This window comes from Callorhinus ursinus, unplaced genomic scaffold (assembly GCF_003265705.2).
Source record: "Callorhinus ursinus isolate GAN/ISIS: 27379988/994484 unplaced genomic scaffold, GSC_fseal_2.0 scaffold16, whole genome shotgun sequence".
Lineage (NCBI taxonomy): Eukaryota > Metazoa > Chordata > Mammalia > Carnivora > Otariidae > Callorhinus > Callorhinus ursinus.
Window position 1 is genome coordinate 32,747,743 of NW_027397078.1, and position 22,276 is coordinate 32,770,018.

Genomic DNA, 22,276 nt, shown 5'->3' on the forward strand with positions numbered 1-22,276 from the left:
AGCTGGGATGGAAGGTGGGGGCAACAACAGCAAAGCAAGGCCAGCCTCTTCAGGGCTGCTTCAAGTGCCTTCTTTCCCCTCACTGTCACACTCATCCTGCACAGCAGCACTACGATTATCAGCCTCAGAGATTGGGAAACTGAGGCCCAAGGAGGTCAGTTAACATTGCCGTCACACGGGCAGCGGGTGGTGCGGAGGGCAGCTGCATGCGCCCAGCTAGCCTGACTACAGAGCCCTCACTCCTAACCACCTTTGACTCCAGTGCAACAGACGGGACAACTTCCATTCTGTCTTCCTGGGGCGGGGAGAGAGGGGGAGCCCCGGGCTTCTGGGGGCTGATGTTCGGACATCAGGGAACTTCGAGTTGTTGAAAACTTCGGGGAGAAAGCAGAAGATGGGGGTAAAGGAACCAATCCTTCCCTAGCTGGAACTTTCCCCCCAGGAGCTCTTGTTTCCTAGAAAATTGTATCTTTTAGGAAGGGAGGGCACGGCCTCACAGTCCTGGGCAGATGTGCTGCTGCTTGGTAGGTTACCATTTTGTCTTTGTAGCTCTGTTCTGAATTTCTCTTCTCGTTTTGTATTTCCACCTCTTTCAGTTTAGAAGATGGATCTGTCCTATTCTATTTTTACGGAGTGGTAGCTGTCACGTGGGGGTTTATCTTCCAGTGGTGAGGGGACCACACCAATAGTTCTCAGGCCGCTCCCAACCACACCCACACCCTGTGGATGCCTCCGCACAAGGACTGCCTTCCAGGGACCCAGGAGCCAGGTAGGGCTGTCTCTCCACAGCCTGCTTCCTGTCAGGTGGGAAGGTGCACTAGGATGGAGGGGACGTTGGGCAGTTCTGGCTCATGTGGGGCAGCTCTACAGAAGGTTCCATGATGGAGCCCCCAGTCATGACAGTGAGTCCAGTGTTAAGTTTGGGGATAATGGAGAGCTCCACTGAAGAGTAACCAGACCCTGACACGGGCTGAGGAGAAACGGGACACACAAGGACATCACCCGGTAACACGACTGTCACTCCGGACGCTTACAGCACTGTCCTTATAAAAATGCAAAGCAGGTCCAAAGGAAATTAATGTGATCTTTGAAAGGTCAGAGTAGGCCTGAGCATTGATTTTAAGATGCTTTATCAATTGGAGACCAGAGGTTTTTCCTGATGATATTTATTTCATAAATGTAATTATTTCTCTAAAACATATTAAAATAGAAAACATGTTCTTTTGATCAGTTATACAAAGAAAATAACAATATAGTAATAAAAATACTGAAAATATATGAAAAGCACCAGAATATTAGAGAAATTACACTGGCAACAATTCTAGGAATATATTTTTTTGCAATTGTACAATAAAGTGCTATGAAATCCAGTCAAAATTAGTGGCAAGATATAAAAACAGTTATGGTATTATTATGAAATTTGAGGCTGGGTTTAACCACAATTGAATTTGTAGGCTACTTTCAGATCAAGCTAATGATAGTTTATTAATATTTTCATGGAAAGTCTATTAATTTCCATTCTCAAGTGAAAACAATCTAAATCTCAATGTTGATCCTTGGTAATCTGGTCGTGAACAGCTAATGACAAGATTAAAAAAGAAAATTATTATCAGAGTCCTCAGAGTAATCATCATACAAAGTGTGATGAAATAAAATCAAAAGAAGACAGAAGAAAATCAAATGTAAATAGGTGATTAGTTAAGACAAGAACAAAAGTTTAGATGCCTTTGCTCTTATAGTTAATTTTAAGTAATCTTGCCTAGTCACACTGAATAGACACACAAACAGTAACAAGATAGGTTATTCAATGAACTGGCCAGACATCAGGGAAGAACAACTTAGCGAGTCAATGTCATTTTCATCGGAAACATTAAAGGGACACTGTTAGGACAGCATGCTTCCAATTCCGACCAATGATTTCCTCATTTCTTTGCTGAGGAACAAAAAACATACACAAATACTTTGGGCTTAGAGGATAGCTGAGCCGGGGATGTGACACAGAAGGGGACACCGCTGTGCACACACACACAGGGAGATACTACGGCCAGTACTTAGGGTGTACTGAAGTCACGTTCACATCTGGAGTGGGCAAACTGCAACAGAAAAACCCAAATTAAGACAAAGTTATCAGACCAGTGTCCTTTTAAGGTTTTATTTCTAGGCCGATTTGGAAGGGACTCTTATTATATCATTCTTCACAACTCAGTGAATGAGTTGAAAGCCGCCAACACTACACTTCAGAATAAAACATTTTCCAAGCATGGCTCAATCAAAACTCAACATTTATTTAACAGGCAGACTCTTTTTCTTTCATATCAAGTAGATTTACACGTGAACCAACACGGACTGAAACCGGCTGTATAAATGAGAAAACAAACTCTTTTCATCCACCTCTGCCCCTGCAAGTCGTTCTCACCTTAGGAACTCAGGAACCACCCTTGGGATTACTGTGACAAGGGGAGAGGATCCAGCAGGTCCATCAGCCCCAGTCTGAAGGTGGTACAAGTGGATCATGAGTTCTACTTTTCACTCAGAAATGGAGACTTGATACTTGAGTTTTGATTTTTTTTTTTTTTCCACGCTTCTAGATCCTCTAGTCTTTTTGTCAAGTTTCCTTCTTGTGGCTGATTTTAACAAGGAACTGAAATGTAAATGAATTCTGCTATGCCTCTCAAAAACTTTTCAAAGAAATTTTAACTCGTTTAGAAAAGAGGGTGAAGATGGTACAACGTTGGAGTAGGCCTTTCTAATACTGAAGCATACGGGTCAGTGTCCAGCCACCGTGAGCAATGTGACACCACATAAAAAAGACTGGAAAGTGGGACCGAAAGGATCTTTCTTCTCCATGCCACTGACAGAATTCAAGGAAAACCCAACCCAGCTTAGTTTCCCCAGTTCTACCTAAATGTGAGTATTCATTAAAAAGTCCAAGATTAATAAAAGGCAGACTTTAAGTTAAGGAAGACAGATAAGAAACAAAGGCTAAAGGTGGTTTGGCATTAAATAGTTTTACATACTCAAAGAATATTGACTAGCATCTGGAAGTAATTCTCAAAATTACAAAGTCATGTTTACAGAAACTGCTCTGTATAAGTATGGTTTCTTCAATATACATGTTCTATATACATAGTATAGAAAAGCTAGTAAGTTGGCTCAGCTGTAATGATTTTGTCATTAAAAAAAGCAGATGACATTTTTTGGCTGCAACAAAGCTTGTTACTTAAACTTTTCAGTTCAGCTAATGTATATCTATAATAAAACCTAAACTTTAGAAGTCTTCAAATCAAAAGGAAAAAATAAATTATATCTAACGTATTAATTTACACGCGGCGATGCCCTGACTTGGCTAACTACAGCTACAGTCTCTTCCAATCAATTTCTCCAGTGTTCCCTTAGTTCTAACAGACTTTATTTTCAAGACATATATTTGTTCCCCTCTAAGTGTGGCAAATTTCCTTTCAGGAAGCACAGATGGGCGGCACTTTTAGTAGCATGAAGTTCTGGGTCTTTCTCCAACTAATGAACGAAAGAGCCTTGCTTCCTACCGAGTGCCACTTCTTTAACTGTACAACAAATAGAAGAAAGAGATGACAAAAGCAAGCAACAGCATTGTTAAGGAAATCAGTAGCTGCTGGAACCAGATACAACGCTGAACTTGGTCTTCAAGCTTCCTATTGCTTTCTAGTAAACGATTGAGCTAAAGAGGGGAAAAAAGGATGAAAGATTTCTATCAGTAAAATGGTACATGAATCATGTAAACGACAAATAGGAATATTAGAAATCCAACCATTTACAGGATGGGGTCCATCCACTCTGAGCAGCCGGGAGCTGGCAACGCCATGAGGCATTGCATTTGTTTGGTGAATAGCCGTGCACCCTCTTACTCCTGTTTTGGAAAGGCCTAGTTTTCTCGTGGAGAAGGAGCAAAGCAAGTGCCTTCCTGGAGGTACCTAAACCAGCTACTCAGAAAGAGAGCCCCTCCAACTTTTTCAAGTTGAAATGGTACTCCTCTCGTGAGATCAGATTCTTTGGTACTCCCCAAGGCACCATATAACTTGTCCAAATTAAAATGGCCAGAGCTTTTCAAAAGTGAATAGATCTCCAAAAGTAACTCACTGCTTACGATTTCAGATTTGGCTTCCCTTCACAAAGAAAAGAGCATTTGTGTCATGTCTATGCCAAAGGTCTTCCTTACATCAGTGGGGAAAAAGTGGATTTCTAATATTAGTTAGCATTAACACCTCTGTTTTAGTTAGGGAGAAAGAACACTTACTTGTAGATAAAGATCTTCGCTGGTTTTTTCGGACATGTTAAAAGCATTGTCTTTTAATGTCAGAGTGGTTGGTTTACTGCTCTCAACAATATGGCATCTTAACCTATGAAAGTCCAAAGGAAACATAACTTCTTAAAATTTTTAATGAAATTTTTTTTATAAAAGTAAACTATAATGTGAGAAAAGTCAAACACAGAAGTTCATGTAACCGGGATGAAAGTACTCCTCCCTCCTCCCCAGATACACGTGTACGGTGGCAGCTCACTATGGATCTATCTTGGGAGGGGAGCACAACTGGCCGCCCCCAAATGCACCTCTCTGGCATAACGATTATCTGGAGCTGGTTATTTTTTAAGAAACAGCAGACCTAAGAAAAGCTTTGAAAACCTTTTGTCAGGGACATTGACATCAATAAGGGAAGGAAAGGTCCATCTATAAGGGTGTCTTCCTCTCGCTGCCAGGACGAGGGGATGACAGAAATCTCTAAGAACTCTTTTTTTAAGTTTTAGCACGAGTTGTTAAAAGGGCAGATTTTTTTTTTAAATTAACATTTAATGGAGAAGGGACCAATCGACATCTGCTGAACCACCTTACCCTTGTTCATTGTGATTTTCCTGACAGCCCCCCATAAGGGACTCCCTTAGTAACCCCAACATCTTGTCTTGAGCTGGAGATGGTATTTAAGGTGGTGTCTTGGGCCACTTTGGGGAGTTTTCCTGTTTTCCTGGGTATCTCCCAGATATACAGGAGGTATACGTGGTATTAAACTTCTGCTTTTCTCCTATTAATTAGTCTTGTATTTCAGGGGGTGGGGGTCTCAGCCAAGAACCTAGCAGGGTAGATGATAAATAATTTTTTCCTCTGCTACATTTTGGCAACCTACGCTGGGACCTGCTGAGACACCCTACTCGCCTGGGAGCCTACAGATGGGAGCCTGGAAAACCGGCAGAAGCCGGCAAAGGTAAGCATTCTTACCGAAGCCTGCTTTCCTGGATCTCACTCTGGTGCCAGGTCGAGAGAGAGAAAGGTCAGAATTTGACCTTGTCCCTTCCATTCCAAATTTAGATTAGCAGAAGAAAATAGGTCAAATGAGGTCTTCCTTTCATCTTGTTCTAGGTCTCGAGAGCTTGGTTTTGTGACCAGCAAGAATATTCTTTTTGGTCCCTGTCAGCTGGAGGATGCATGTGTCCACAGGTGTCTGGCAGCTAGTGGGATAGGGTGGGGAGCTGAGGCACAAAGTGACAGGCAGCATCCTCTCTGTCCAGCTGTGCCAGCTCTCAGGGCAGTTTGTCATTAGGGGCCCCAGTCCATGAGGGGCCTTTGTCCTCGCAGCTTTTGTGGTCATTAGTGCTGGAGAAGTCTAATCCAGTAAATGATGTCACGGATTAGAGGGTCTTAGACTGGAGGCCTCTCACATTCTTGTGGGAAACGAGAGACAGCACCTTCACTACACCATTCTTACCACTTGGGGCAATGGAAGTCTTTGCTTGCTTTCTTTTTTTTTTTTTAATCTTTTAATTTTTTATTGTTATGTTAATCACCATATATTACATAATTTGTTTTGGTAAGTCTTTGCTTTCTTATGCTAACTCTCGGGATCCTGTGAGGACTGCATTTTTTTTGCACCGTCTCTGGGGATGCCTCTTTATGTCCATGGTTAAACCAAAAGAAGGCCTATTGGCTTGAGTCGAGTCGCTACTGAGATTAATATAAGATCCTACTTTTCAATGCCAGATGATGGATCTTTTGAATTGGAAAAGCTTCTATGTTTAAAAAACTTTGAGAGAGCTCTCATCCTAAACAATTGTCTTACTGGCACCTCTGGAAAGACCAAATTGAAAGGAGAATCTGAAGGAGAATGGCCACCAGCCTGAGAGACTTCCTAAGCAAGATGAAATTATGATGTTCTTCTTACCTCCACGTTCAGAAGATACGTACCAAATATAGAGACGAGGTAAAAGATCAGTGGCCACTCATTCACCACTCACAGGGACTGTGACTAGCTGCTAAGGGTTGTTCTGCCCACCCATGATTATACTGTAGTTACCAGACAAGCCACTTGGTTCCCCCATGGAAAACTCTCCTCACTGGAAACATGACCAGAACTTCTCCCAGGCCTTCCCACAAATGTTCAGGAAATGGATCAGCTGAAGGCTGATGTTTGGGGGCTGCTAGAAGCAATAGTACAGGTTTTTTCTTCCCCCCCCTTAAATGCCTTTGTGGAATACTTTATATGAAACTTTTTAAAGGCATAGTGCATTAAACCCTGAAGCTCCAAAACATAGAAATCACTTCATTTCCATCTTAGTTGGAAATTTCTCCCAGATACAGAGCAAATCGAAGAAAATGTAGTTGCATGGGTGGTTATCAGTCCCTTGATAACCATTTAGGCTGCAACAGAATTATTTGAGTAATTAAAAACAACAGTCTTTGACTTGCAAATCTTTACAAAACCGGAAATGCAACACTGGAAGCAATTCGAAGTCCACCTAACCTTACCAATTCTAAAACCTCCCCCAGTCATCTCAAAATACATGTAGGTACTGTAAAAGATCAGGATGTTGGAAAACAGAACTGTCCTGTGCTTAAGAAAAAGAAGAAACACAGAAGTAGAAATTACTTTAGACATCTGATGATAGGCAAATATACCCCAAAACTCCTTGATACTTTCTGTGTGCCTTTGAGGTACAGATTTTCTGCTCTACCTTCTCTAGGACCTGACAGCTACCTCTTTGAAATACAAACTTTAGGGAAGTGATGCTCATCAGAAGGAAGAAAGGGAGTTACTTGGGATTTTGGCAAATGATTAGCCATCTGAGCAGGCAAACTGATTCCAACTGCCAGAAACACAATTTGAACCTAAATGTTCTTTTATATAAACTAGTGAGTTTTGTGTTACTGTACCTGAATCATGGCTAAAATTTTAGAGCTATAGCCAAAAGGTCTCTGTGTCTGTATGTTTATGTGCGTCTCTATACATGTTATAGATGTGTAATACTTTTCTACCTCAGGATGGTAGTGTGAAAATTAATTTGTAAAAGCTCTCTTTGATTGGCTTAAAGAAAAATAAGTACTTACCAAATTAAGTATTCCTAAACCTCTTAGAAATACAGAAACTAACCCAAGTGTCTTTCAAGTTCATGTGCTATATATTAATTCTAGGTAAAATAAAAGCTAAATTTGTTGGTTTAAAGTTGTCAATATTAGATATAATGCAGACATGCAACTTTTTTTTCTTCTGGAGTTTACTATGCAGATAGGTTCATGTTATCTCAGGTACATAATTTGTCAGAACGAAAAATAGCTTGGGATGATGGCAGACTCTGATGTTTCCTGAAGCTGTCATGAGTAGTCAAGCATAATTGTTGGAAGCAAGTGATTTAGAAGTTAAGTTGGATAACAGTTTTTAGGTGAAATCTACTTAAAAACAGGTTTTCAAATCTCTGACAACTTGAAACTTTAGTTTTGCTAAGTTAGACGGGAAATTCACTGACTGACTAGATCATTTCCAAGTGAGATAAAATACTGAAACATTGGGGTGCCTGGGTGGCTCAGTCGTTAAGCGTCTGCCTTCGGCTTAGGTCATGGTCCCGGGGTCCTGGGATCGAGCCCCACATCGGGCTCCCTGCTCGGCGGGAAGCCTGCTTCTCCCTCTCCCACTTCCTCTGCTTGTGTTCCCTCTCTCGCTGTCTCTCTCTCTCTCTGTCAAATGAATAAAAAAAAAAATCTTAAAAAATACTGAAACATTAATTACTGAACATCGGTTTATCGACTTTTGGCTTCTTACTACAGAGGGACTAAAAATAGTCTGTTAGTAAACCTATCTTGTGCCACACTGAAAAACTGTACTATGAGAAAGCATATGCTTCTAGAAATGATGTATTCATAAATTTGCCAATCTACAGGATGCTGGTGTTAACACAATTGCTTACCACTTAGTTTTCACTAGAAATCATGGTTTCTAAGGGTTAAGAATTCTAATTCATATATGTAATTGCTAGAAATAATAACAGAAGCAACTAACTCCATGTGCAAGGAAAACAGGATGTGTTTTGGCTGAGGAAATGTATGAAGTATGGACATGTATTTTTGTTAAGGGGAATGAAAGTAATTTTCTCTTACAATAAAGCTGGTTATTTCAGAATAGGGAAGATAATAAAGGACACACTAAATGGATATAGACAGTTGGAAAGGGAAAATTCCACTTTGTGTAGTCAAGCTGGCTAAAATTGAATGAATTAGTTATAAGGATTATATACAAATAAGCTTCAGTATCAGCAGTGTACTTATGTGAAACTAAAAATTTCATCTGCTAAAAGGACCACCTTTCCTTGGACTATCAATCAGTCAGCTACTGAGAAGAGACTGTAAAAGGCTTTTCTTTAGCTTTTAAGTAATCTGCCTAGAAAGCAAAGATGGTGAGTTTTATCAAAATTTCCTGTGCTCCATGTTACCTTTATCAAGCTCTTTGATTGTTTAGCTCTTTTAATCTTTAGAAGACTATTTTCCTAAGTTTTACTCAGAACTGTGTAACTGTATTTGCCTTTGATATATTATTGTCACTATGGTTAAATGGATAATTATTATTTCATGATGACTTATCCCACTTAGTCAAGTGTCTAAAACCTTCTGATGTTTTTGACAGACCCCAACTCAAATTCTTTTTTTTTTAAAGATTTTTATTTATTTATTGAGAGAGAGAGAGAGAGAATGGTAGAGAGCATGAGAGAGAGGAAGGTCAGAGGGAGAAGCAGACTCCCCGCTGAGCAGGGAGCCGGATGCGGGACTCGATCCCGGGACTCCAGGATCATGACCTGAGCCGAAGGCAGTCGCTTAACCAACTGAGCCACCCAGGCGCCCCCCCCAACTCAAATTCTAAATGAAGTCTTTTTGACCTTGAACATCTCTGAAATTTTTCGGACGGCCGCTGGAACATATCAAAAGATCGTTCTTTCTTCTTATAGAAAGAGATATATGGGGCACCTGGGTGGGCTCAGTTGTTAGGCGTCTGCCTTCGGCTTGGGTCATGATCCCAGAGTCCTGGGATCTAGCCCCGCATCAGGCTTCCTGCTCGGCAGGAGGGCTGCTTCTCCCTTTCTTACTCCCCCTGCCTGTGTTCCCTCGCTAGCTGTCTCTGTCAAATAAATAAAAAAAAATATTAAAAAAAAGATGTAAAACTAATTAGGCTTATTTGCTATGTTAAATTACAGGGGAAGCATTGTCAAATAATACTAAACCTTCTTTAGATTATATTTGTATAGGTATGTTATTAATATAAGTGTTCCAGAAATTGTATAAAATTCCTAGAATGTCCTGGTATAATGTTACGGTTTATAATTCTAGTTATTATCTTACGATGCTGTATATGTCACAGAAATAACCAAATTTCCTTGTCAGAAGCATTACAACAGACTTTCATCAGATCTGTAACCATGGCCATTTTTAAGTCTTTTTGTCACTTAAAGAAGCTATTGTTTTACTCTGATCCTTTTGCAAATGGGCTTCATCTTCAGAGATTCATGGAAAGGACTCTGACAAGTACTCCCGAAAACAGGTTTCTAATAACTTTCAGATCATAAAACTGAACTGGGTAAGAACTTCCAGAACTAAAAAAAAACAGGATTCAAGCAGACCAAGAATTAATAACATGGGATTGAATGAACTGATGACTATACTTTTTATTACTGGGTCTTTAATGTTTGGTTTTCCCAGATTGAAGGTAATCTTTTACTCCTTTCCTCATAAGCTATCTATGATTGGCAGTAATTCGGTAAACTACCTTTGTGAGCAGAACTGAAACAATTTTTCTCCCTACCTGATTCCTCCAGAATTCAGAAACTCTTAGTACTTTCATGGTAATAGTTTTTTTTTTTCCCCCCCTGCATAAGAATCTGTTCTCCTTGTACTAGGACACAATTGGAAGCATGGTTATACTACCAAGGCTTTGACTGGAATGTCGTATTTGAAAATAATATGCATAGAATCAGGTATGACCAGACAACTTTAAGGAACTAAGGTTGACTTTATGGAACCAATAAAGCGCCTTGGAAAAAATGGACCTGTAACCTTGCTTTACAGGATTCTGGACAGAAGGCTCCTTACCTTGGCAGGCTCAGGGGCTTCGAGAAGAGAGGAGTTAATCTAAATCTGTATAATAACCTTACCCTTGTTGACTGTGCTTTTCCTGATAACCTCTCATAACTGGCTCCCCGCTCCCCATTTTTCTTTTGTCTTTCACTGGAGATGATATTTAAGGTGGGTAGAGGCAATGTATAATAACACAAGCAATTACAGATACCGCTCAAGAACCTAGGGAAAGTTTTTTTTATATGGTGTTGAGTAGAATTCACCCCATCTTACTACTTGAAGGAAACCACCCTTTGTAGATAGGAGTCGTTGCTTTACTTGGGCCTTCAGTATCAAACCACCAAGTCTCCCTTTTTCTGTGAGATAAGTGAGCTTCTCTTGACTATCAGAAAACCAAACCATAAGGAATTGATTTAAAAAAAAACAAACCTGCTTTTGAGGGACTGATAAGAACTTCAAATTAATCTCCATCTTTTGTACCAGTGTTACTTAATCTTTCAGTTTGTTTTCATAGCCATGCCTTTGACAAAAGTAAACTCTTGATAAGGAGAAAGTAGACCCTGTTACAATATGGAGATTTAAATATGTAACTACTCCATCTAAAAAGTCAAGCCCGCCACGAGCCTTAATGTGTACCTGCGTTCCTTCCTCCTTCCTTCCTTCCTGACTAAAGCTGACCCATACCTTGGCTTTAGTGCAATTCCTGAGAAAGCTGAAGGGCCAGGACCTATCAACGATTTACCTTCTAGAGTTGGCTTCTCCCATTGAAAAACCCACACCAAACAATCCCTTTGTCAATCCCTTTGTCAACACCACAGTCTTCCTTCCTCCACCAAACCAAACCTCTAGAACAGTCCTATTACCTTCATTTCTTTAGAACCTGGTTCCTGCCCACTGAAAATGCTCCCTATGAGGTCAGTGATGGCCTCTGTGATGTCACCAATAGCCACTGCTCACACTTCATCCTTCTTTACTGGCATGGCAGCACTTAGTAGCACTGGTCCCTTCCTCTTTTGTCAAACACCCTTTCCTAGACTTGGATGACACAGCTCACCTACTGGTTTCCCTCCCGAGTCCCTGATGGACTGTCCTCCCCTGGCCACGAAATACTCCTCTAGGCTGGGACAACTGAAATAAAGCTTGTCTTCCCAGGCCCGCTCCTGTCGTCCTCCCTTCTGTAAACAAGCCTGCAGTGATCTTGTCAAAGGTGAATCAGGTCAGGCTGACGCTCTCCCGTGGGTCTCCCCAGGGTGACCACGCTCCTCCTCTGGGCCCTGTCCGCCTCTCCAGCTTTCTTCTTACCCTGGATCCTGTCACCTCTGTGTTCCAGCCACATCTGTATTCTTTCAGTTCCTTTTGAAGATTTAACTCAGCCACGGCTGTTGAGAGGTTTCCCAGCTTCTCATTTATCAAGGGGGACAAAGAATTACCTACCTCCTAGGGTCATTTTAATGACGAAGTGAATAAATCAGAGTAAAGCACTTAGAGTGGTGCAGGCTTGCAGCACGTGCTATTTGTGTTAACTGAGTATCACTTTCACCTGTGTCTGCCTAGTCTGTTTTCCACACAGCCCCCAGAATAAGCCTTAAAAAAAAAAAAAAAAGCCAAATCATTTCCTGGCTCTGCTTAGCACCAAACTAATAGTTTTTCTCAAAATTGTAAGTCCTCACTATGGTAATCACCTGCCTTCCTACTACCTCTTTGACCTCATCTCCCACATTGTCTCCCCCACCCTCCTATACTGGGTTCAAGCTACATTTCCCTCCTTGCTGTTCCTTACACAGGCCAAGCACTCTCCTTTTTCAGTTGTGGTTCCTTCTACCTAGAAAGCACTTTTTCCAGTTATCTAAGTGGCTTACTCTCTTTTCCTTCAGGTCCTGTATTTTTGTCATCAAAGTGGCCCTCCTTAACTACCCACCATGGAGAATCCTCAATCTAGGCACTACTGACATTTTGAGCCAGATCATTCTGTCTTGGGGGGGGCTGTTCTTTGCACTGTGGGATGTTCAGCAGCATCCCTGGTCTCAAAGTACTGGATGCCACAGTACCCCACTGCCCAGTTGTGATAATGGACAGTGTCAGCATTCAAGTGTCCCCTGGGAGGCAGAACTGGCACACTCCAAAATAAAACCATTACACAGGCTTCTCTTTTCTCCTTTTCTATAGATCTTTACATGCACATACATGCTTGGATATGCCGATGTAGGCAAAGGATTTTCCTCCTAATATATCATAGGTATTTTTCCATATCAGAACATAAAGATTTACCACACTGTTTTGAATAGTTGAATACTCCTCCACATACTCAAGTGCATTTGACTATTGCTTTAATGAGGATCATTTAGGTTCTTTCCCACTGTTTCATTAGCACAAACAATGTTGAAAGACACGCATTCTAGTACACAGGGTGAGTGTTCCTACAAAGGGAACTGCTGGGACAGATCTATGTTTGTAATTTTGACACCTCCAGGTTCTTGCACTGACCTGTAAACAAGTCTGCTATTAGCAACCTCCTTGAGAAACTGCAGATCGCCTTCACCTGGGCGCCCCAGGGCCCTGCAGAGCTTGAGGTCACACTAGAAGCCTAAATGTCTGCCAAACGCAAGAAGGAAGAGACCCCTGCCTAGTCCATGCAGGCAGTTCTCTCCTTCTGCTTCTTCCCGTCACATTTGAGAGTCCGTGAGTAAAAAAAGCATACCTATGCTCCATCACTTTGTTTCTGGGAACTTCTTTCCAGAACTGAGTCAATTCTGCTGGGCCCGTGCCAGATGACTGTTCCATTTCCGCAGCCATTATCAGGAAACGGTCTTGGGCAGAGACTGTTAAACCTGCGTTCCAAAAGGGTAACTTACTATATAAACAAGAACCTTTACAAAGGGCTGGACACGTGGTTTAAGGCATTATTGTAGAAAACAATGGAAAAAGAATAATATGGAAGTACCTTAAAGAAAAAATTTTCTAAAAAGGATTTTTTAAAAAATTCCATTTCAACTGGCATCAGTTTAAACAATTTTATGTGCTAAAAAACCATTTCCGGGGCGCCTGGGTGGCTCAGTCAGTTAAGCGTCTGCCTTAGGCTCAGGTCATGTTCCTGGGCTCATGCCCCACGCTGGGCTCTCTGCCTGCCACTCCCCTTGCTTATGCTTGCTCTGTCAGATAAATAAAATCTTAAAAAAAAAAATTTAATGAGAAACACTGACCCATCTCATTTTACACATGAGAAAAGAGATGCCTACAGTGCAGTGAGGTGACTTGTTGACACTGAGCTAGTTTCTAGATTTTAGTCTGGCTCGATGGACTCCTCACCCGGCCCCAGGTACCCCAGCATACCCTCTGAGGCCATCAGGCCACAACTCACCCCCGTGGGGAGACACAACTATATCAACTGATGCACCAGGGTCACAACTGCTGTTGCTTGGCTTGACTCTGTATTTTTCTGGAGCAGTTGTTCTCACCTGTTTATAAATACAGTGGTCATATAATAACTAATAACATAAGAAAAATGTTTCTTTTGGGGTAAATGGCTTAAAAATGAGTTTTAAAAAATTAACAGTTAATAATAAAGTCTACAAAACAACCATGGTGGTTAGGCATGGAACGTATTTTTCCCCATCAATAGGAAAACAGTATCTTAGCCTTCCTTTTAAAGAAAAAAATCTATGAAATATCCTGTCTGGTAATTTCCTAAATTTAATAATACAAATTAAAACAAACCTGTGTATTAGGACACGTTATAATAGCGTTCACAAATTAAAACACTATATTCAAAGAACATCCAGAACATCTTAATACTTACAATATGGGGCAGTGGTAAACTCAGTCATTAGGTCAGTATCCAGTATAAACTACATTCCAAACGATAGATCACACTCGGGGGGAAATGCACTTTTGACTTTATAGTTTTGTTTTCACTGTTATTATGAATTATTTATATAATGAAGAGTGATTTTTTCCTTGGGTTTTTATTTACCACAAACATTAAAGCCTAGGATGAATTTGGACGTTAGCCTATTATGGCTCATTAAAGATTGAGATACAGATCCTGGGGAAAATTGTAGATAAGCTATGCCACGTGGTTAAAACTAGAAGGCAGTATAACATGCCTAAAAATATCAAAAACACTGTGCAAGTTAAAAATTCTCAATCATTCAATTAAAATATGTCTGAAATTACTTCCCCTATCAGATTTCCACATATAATAAATTCTATCTTTCTGATATTTACCTTAAATGCTACGATGTTTTTTGTTACATTTGTCAACACTATTAAAGTTTTCTTCTCTCCAGATTCTGTACTTCCAAAATACAGTTCTTCTGCTGGGCTAGGTGGTGACAAAAATATAAGGCATTTGTATTATTCGGAATAAATGACAATCTAATCATTAGCTGGAAGAAAAGTATTTGTTTAGTATCTTCTGCTTATTTGTATAAAGAGATTTCATCAAAAAAGAAAAGCTTATAAAGCAACTACCTAATATAGTTTGTGTTTTAATCTTACTAATTCATTGCATGCTATTTAAAAGTCCTATGGTTTTCCCCAAGAATCAAAAGCAAAATAAGAAAAGGACAGGAGAGAGAGTTAGGAAGGTTCTGAATTAGCCTATAATCAGCACCATCTTAAGGTGCATTTAAACTCTTTGGAAGGTTATAGATAATCAAAACAAAGAAGAAACTGCTGCTTCAACTTTAATTACAAAGAGATTAGAATGGGACATAATTTTATACACCAACAGAGAAAAGCATAACTTAAAATGAAAGATCATTAGAGATGTACTTAAGTCACAGAATAATTCCTTAGGTAATTCCTTAATAATAAAGGCTTTTTCTAAGTAATATGGAATACAAAAAACAAAAATAAAATTTGGGGTGGGAAATATTGGTTAAACAGTAAAATCAGTAAACCTCAAAATGCAAATTTTACTATTGCTGGCCACTGTAGTACTCATGACCTAAAATCAAAACTAAAAGACTGAAGCAAAGTTTGTGTAGTTTAATTACATTAGTCAAATTGTATCAGGTGCCTCCAAACAATGGGCAACACAGTGTTTTTATTTTAGATAAAAAGGTGAATTCTTCAGACTGTCCTTCACTTTGAGCTATATATGTAAGTAGATTCATTTTATATCAGGAATGTCTACATATCAGAGACAGTCATTTGGAGGACACACATTTTTTAAGGATGTGCTTTCCGAGGAGGGGGCTTTGCCCAACTCTGGACAAGACAAATTAGCATGGTTGCTGGCTTCCTTTTAGAACCCAATCTGAAAGAGACCACAGAGAAGAGGTCCTGAATCTCAGAACTGCTCACAGTAACCAGCACAAAACTGTGAGACTTGTGGGGAGAAAGATGCTGGTGGGTCCCCATGCCTGTGCAGGAGCAGTGTTGTGACCTGCCCGGGGGCAGAGGCAGGGAGCGGCAGAGCCCAAACTGCAGCCCTAGACGCTGCCTTGTTCTCCTCCAGCTTTCTCCCCAGGCAGCTCTTCCAGCCAACCCCCGACATTTCTAAGTCGAGACCTATGGTTTTGACAGGCTTCCAATGAAAACACAGTGTGTGGGTGGGGTGGGAGGGATGGGGTGGCTGGGCGATAGACATCGGGGAGGGTATGTGCTATGGTGAGTACTGTGAATTGTGCAAGACTGTTGAATCACAGATCTGTACCTCTGAAACAAATAATGCAATATATGTTAAGAAAAAAAAAAGATAGCAGGAGGGGAAGAATGAAGGGGGGGCAATCGGAGGGGGAGACGAACCATGAAAGACGATGGACTCTGAAAAACAAACTGAGGGTTCTGGAGGGGAGGGGGGAGGGGGGAATGGGTTAGCCTGGTGATGGGTATTAAAGAGGGCACGTTCTGCGTGGAGCACTGGGTGTTATACACAAACAATGAATCACGGAACACTACATCAAAAACTAATGATGTAATGTATGGTGATTAACAATAAAAATTTTTAAAAAAAGAAAACACAGTGTGTAACTTCTAAACCAGTAAAGGGAAAAATGGAAAACAAACTCCACAGGGGGGAAAATGGCAAAGAAAAACCACGACCAAAAGCATATGCATGTGTTGTCCCCTGCCTCTGCCCCCCCATAAACACACACAGATGGTAGATCAATCCAGATATAACAGTAATCAAAAATATGCAAACAAACTAGTCTTAGAAATTCGAATATCAGATTTTTTAAAAAGTCTGGCTGTATTGTTCATAAGAGTCATACCTAAAACAGTTACACAGAAAGATTTCAAGTATGGGAAGGGAAATGATACATTAGGTCATCACTAAGTAAAGTCAGTACAGCAACATTAACATAAGGCCATATAGATTTCCCAACGAAAAGCATCATTAGTGAGAAAGAGATCTTTACATAATGATAATTACAAACAACCCTAAATCTTAGATTGAGTAACCCAGAAACAAAAATAGAGATGTACTGAATTCTGGCTTTGGTAAAAAAACAAACAAAAAAACCCCCTATTTTTCTAGTTCAGCTTTAGCTTTTAGAAGGTCAAACTGATAAATGCTTACTTCAATGTCATTTCTGGCAACCTTGAACTTAATGCAAGCCAAACAGTACCAGTAAAATGAGAAAAAATATATGTCATTCAGTGAATATATGAATATTCACTTTTATTTACTGATACAAAATGAGGGCCCTTTAAACACATTTACTGGAATAAATAACAAAAAGGTAGCTGAAATATCTACTATGACTGGAAACCAAGGTGAGTCTTTGGATAACCTTTAATTTTATTATTTCCACAGTTTGAAAAATAGTACAGGAGTTTTAATTTTGCAGTTCCTTCAAGATAATCAAGGCAGGTTATAAAAGCACAGCTAAAAAATCAACTATGATACCTGATGTGTAATAAGGGCCCTTTAAACACACTCAGTGGTTTTTTGAAAGCTTTCATTTTGGAATCAACCTTTTCAGTTTCTTCTGCTTTGGAAGTATGTTCGGTTAGGTTAATCTAAAGACAAAAAAATATATATGAAGAAAGAAAAGATAAAGAAATTTAGTTTCATGCTGATAGCTGGGCAGTTCATCAGGTCAAAAAGTAAACATTAGTGATTCAATCCAAATTACAATCTTTAACGTAAGCTTAGCACATCTAAATTATTTAACATGTATTAACATGACCACGAACATATTTGAGAGCATACTTAAATAAGTCGCTACAGAAAATATAACATGGTTTTTCCCTTAGAGTCTTTAAATTTGTTCTAAGTTATAACATATTTATCCCTCTATCAAGCCCCTGATGACTCATAAGAAGATAACTAAGTGCTCTTTCAAAACTAAAATAGAGGAAGTAGAAGGTTGTAAACTAATTCCTTTTCTCTCAGGTAAATCAAAAATATTTTCAATAAAACAATTCCTTCAAAATGCATTTTGCCAATTTTTATACAAATTCATGAAATCAGCCTTTTTAAACACCACAGTGACACTACTGGTTAGCTAGGACCATCCTTCCTCTTATTTACACACGAAGATGGGGAAGGGCGGCAAGTTAAGTGAATTACTCACAGTCATATACGTAGCTAATTGCAGAATGGTGCACAGGCCACAGGTTTTGACGCCATTTGATTGTTAAAATTACCTTTTTTAGAAGAGTTATTTGTTCTTCACTAGACACTGTTTCCAGGGTTTCTTTGCCATCACTTTCTATATCTTCTTTACTTGAAGCTTCATCCTCACTGGCAATAGGCCCATTTTCACACAGTGGTGTCTGGAAGTCATCATCTACTAGTGGAGGATAGCTATACTTGAAAGGATCCTAAGAGAAAGGAATTTTATAACAGCCTGCTAAGAGGTGGGTAGAGAAATAATTCTCTAAGTAAAATTAAAATCCACTCTCCTGGCCAAAAAAAAAAAAGGAGAAAAAGACTTAATTAGTGAAATTTTTAAAAAAGGAAACATTTCAAAACACAAAGGGAAAGAGCAGAAAGTGGTGTGGACAACTGGCTAGCCATCTGTGAAAGCACCAACTTGGATCTTTAGCTCATTCTTTGCACCAAAAAGAATTTCAGATGGATAAAAACTTTGAAGTACATATTTTTTTTTTAAAAAGTTTGTTTATTTCTTTAGTAATCTCTACCTTCAATGTGGGGCTCAAGCCCACGACCTCGAGATCAAGAGTAGCACACTCTTCCGATGGAATCAGCCAGGCACTCCAAAGGTGTGTATTTTTTTAAAACCCATGTAAGCTTTAAAAAAAAAAAAAAAAAAAAAAGCTCCAGAACAACACACAGGATTAAAAAACAGAAAAGAAAACCTACGAAGACCTTTCTAATCATAGCACAAAACCTAGCAGGCATAAAAATATTGATATTGATAAAAATGGAGCACGCTAAAATGAAAGATTTCTGAATTACAAAAAACAAAACCCAACAATCAACCAACCAACCACAACCCCCCGCCGAGAAAACCCCCTAAAAAACCAAGTTTTTTTTTTTTCTTTAAAGCCACAACTGGGAAAATTATGTACCACGTGTATCAGAAACAAGATAGCTTTTAATATATACAAATCAACAAGAAAAGAGTAATAACGGAACAAAAGATAAAGGAATGATACAGAGTTCATAGAAAAAGAACAGACTACCTTTTAAATCATAAAAAATGCTCGTCATCACTTACAATAACAGAAATGCAAAACCACAATATTTTTCACCCAAGACGAGCAATGATTACAAAAATGAGAGTATGCCATGTTGGCATGGATGTGGTTCAAGCATGCCACACACATAATTGGGAAATGAGCACAATCTCTTTAGAGGGAAACTGGCAACAGGTAACAAAATTTAAACTACAAATACCCATTGACCTGATGATTTTACCTCTAGGAGTTCATCTCCTACTTACACTGCTGTACCCAGGTACCAAGAGTTATTTACAAGGATATTCACTGCAGCACTATTAATGATGGCAAGATTAGGAAATAACTACTAGTCCTTCAGAAGAGAACTGATTAAATACATTATGTTACATCTATACAATGGAATATTCTGAAATGGTTTAAAAAATCAGGTAGACCTCTAAGAATCAATATGGCATAACCTAACAAGAAATGATGTGGAAAAACTAGTACAACAACATACATGAAAAAATAAAATGGACAGAATATCTCTAGGAGAGAAAACTTGGAAGCACTGACTGCCTGCCTGTGGAGAGTGGCAGTGGGCAGTAATGTGGGGAGGGAGGCCATACTTTTCACTAAGCTGTTGTACTTTTCAGTCCTCTAAAAAAAATGGTCTATGTATTACTTTTGGGAAAAATTATGTTAAAGAATAGTAGTCCTACTACAATTCTGAGTACAGTCCTGAAAAAAATACATCATTAATGACAGAGAAGGGAGATACTCTTTTCTACCCCTAAAAATAATTGTTACTAGATGCCACTGATTTTAAGATATAACAATTCTATGGGCAAATTATTAAAAAGAAATCAAATAGCTCGTTTAACTAAAGGTAGAACCTGAAATGACCCGTACTGTGTTCTTCTGTTAAAATGTAAAATACAAAGCCTCAAAATGGGAAAGTTGCAAATTTCAAATTAAAAATACTGTATGGTGACTAACATAATAAAATAAAATTAAAAAAAATAAAAATATTGGTTCATGTTTTTTCTAATCAAAGAAAACAAAAGGACATACCAAAACTTTTTATCTTGCTAGTCACTTGATTCTGGTTGAATACAATTTTGCCAGGTAGACAGTATATGAAATAGATGATAAAAATCAAACAACTGAAATATTATCAATCAAGTTAACCCAAAGCATACAAATCCATAGGTTTTCATAGTTTAGAAGAAAAATCATTATCACAGTATGTTTCACTGTTATGTAGTATTAAAAATTTAACACATACCTACTTATTCCTGGTCTCTTACTTGTAAGTAGTATAACCATTTCAAAAAAAACTTTATATTATCTTTTAAATTAAAAAGACTGTTCAACAGTAAACAAGTGGAAGCAAACTAAGGCACATGAAAAAAATTCAATAACTCATGGTTACTAATTAAACAATTTATGGTCCATCTCTAGATACAGGAATACTGTGTCACCATAAACAAGAGTAGAACAGTTTGTCATACTGATTTGGAATGATCTCTAAGACACGTTGTAAAGAGAAAAGTAGGATGCATAATGGTGTAAAAACACACTACTTGTTTAAAAGAGATGAGAAAGAATTACATATTTGCTCATATATATTACAAATATACTGTATTGCCTACATAGGCAATACAGATTCGTGGAAATAAATATAAGAAACGGAACTGGGATAGCAGTAGGAAGACTTTTTACCGAATACTGTTTCTGAATATTTGTACTGAATACCGAATACTTTTCAGTTTAGAATCATGTGATTCTAAATATTCTCAAAATGAAAATTTAACACCTTGAAAACATATAAAAAATGTCTGTAATGGTATTATTTTGGAGTATCTATGATCTTTCTCTGGATATTAAGACATTGCTTTTTCTTTTTCCTTAAGGAAATACAGCCTAATGTGCCATGGTGCAGTCTTATTTTAGAAACACATTTCGGGGACGATACTTACAGTCCCACCCATGTGGGGAGGCAGATACTCCACACTGACATAGTCCTGGACTTCATTTTTGCTGGTAAACTTCAACAAACTCACTGCTTCCGGACCAAGCCAGGATTTCACAATTTTGAAAGCAGCTGAAGAAGAAACAGTCACTTCATTAAATTCATTCTCTTTCTCAATTAATTTACTGCATGTGGTAATGTAGGTCTTCTGAAATTTGGGCAAAACGCTGTTAATATGTATCTCTCTGTGGTATGATAATTAACATTCACTAATTCCTGTAGGTATTTACATTATGACGATCTGTTATGGGTTTCAAATGTTCCATGAAGATTCAGGAAGATGAAATTACCTTGATGTGCGTCAATAAACTTATCAAGGTTCTGGCCTCTGTACAAATCTGTCAATGATCCCCACTACTAAGATTCCCAGACACGGACCCAAATGGCACTGTGGTTTGAGGAATAACTGCACAATAGTATGGAAAGAGTCATTTTTCCTTACACTCCTGATCAATCCCCAACCTGAAAAACCTTCTCAAATGGGAAGTCAACAAGAGAAGCAGCTTTCCTCATGGGTTTGAGCTAGACTCAGACTTCATCCTAACCCTAAACTTTTGCCTTTCTTGCAAGCCCTGCAGCTTATATAATTGTGAGGAACTTATTCATGGAACCTACAAGAATACACTGTTATCAAACACAGCTGTTTGGTAATTACAATCTTGTTCTTTCATGCTATTCTAATTTATACTTAATTTTTTTAAACCTTGTTTCCATTCTGACATTCTAAACACATTTTAAAGAAATTAAAAGAGGAATCCTGCATTAAATTTGCAAAAGCATCAATGAAAAAAATCAGGAAATAAACCAGTATGATAAAAATTAAATAGTGGTTCAGAAAACTGCATTTTCACTTTGGCTAATTATGCTTACATTTTACATAAGATTTACATTTTCATTAATTTCAATTTAAAAAGTCTGTGAGTAGGGGCACCTGGGTGGCTCAGTCGTTAAGCAGCTGCCTTCGGCTCAGGTCATGATCCCAGGGTCCTGGGATCAAGCCCCGTGTCGGGTTCCCTGCTCCACGGAAGCCTGCTTCTCTCTCTCCCACTCCCCCTGCTTGTGTTCCCTCTCTCGCTGTGTCTTTCTCTGTCAAATAAATAAAATCTTAAAAAAGAAAAAAAAAAAAGGTCTGTGAGTTGACGTTTGAAGCTATGCAATTCTCCTTAACCTCTATACCTTATTCCCTGGCAACCACTAATCTACTTTCTGGACTTGCCTATTTTGGATATTAATATAAATGCCATCATACAACAAGGGGTTTTTCTTTTTTTTATTGGCTTTGTTCACTCGGCATGCTTTCACGG

The 22,276-nt window shown here is 38.9% G+C and overlaps 1 protein-coding gene and 1 long non-coding RNA gene across 4 annotated transcripts in view; one reads left to right on the plus strand and one right to left on the minus strand.

Annotated features, from left to right (window-relative positions):
• Nucleotides 1-1,139: 1,139 nt before the first annotated feature.
• The window catches only part of MOSPD2 (motile sperm domain containing 2), a 58,390-nt gene continuing 37,253 nt past the window's right edge, over nucleotides 1,140-22,276 (minus strand). The window contains exons 8-15 of one of the 3 annotated variants that reach the window (XM_025857713.2): nucleotides 20,920-21,044; nucleotides 17,960-18,136; nucleotides 17,217-17,329; nucleotides 14,585-14,681; nucleotides 13,719-13,815; nucleotides 13,059-13,188; nucleotides 4,274-4,376; nucleotides 1,140-2,093 (exon numbers count right to left, since the gene is read on the minus strand). In XM_025857713.2, the coding sequence (XP_025713498.1) occupies nucleotides 2,052-2,093; nucleotides 4,274-4,376; nucleotides 13,059-13,188; nucleotides 13,719-13,815; nucleotides 14,585-14,681; nucleotides 17,217-17,329; nucleotides 17,960-18,136; nucleotides 20,920-21,044 (884 nt within the window). In that variant the 3' untranslated portion in view covers nucleotides 1,140-2,051. Of the gene's footprint in view, nucleotides 2,094-2,556; nucleotides 3,698-4,273; nucleotides 4,377-12,658; nucleotides 12,845-13,058; nucleotides 13,189-13,718; nucleotides 13,816-14,584; nucleotides 14,682-17,216; nucleotides 17,330-17,959; nucleotides 18,137-20,919; nucleotides 21,045-22,276 lie in introns of those variants that run through there. The other 2 variants (XM_025857712.2, XM_073902061.1) reach the window with 2 other exon arrangements.
• Nucleotides 5,092-20,980, plus strand: LOC141374289 (uncharacterized). The gene is made up of 3 exons (XR_012381062.1): nucleotides 5,092-5,234; nucleotides 18,448-18,538; nucleotides 20,854-20,980. It is a non-coding gene; the product is annotated as an uncharacterized lncRNA (long non-coding RNA).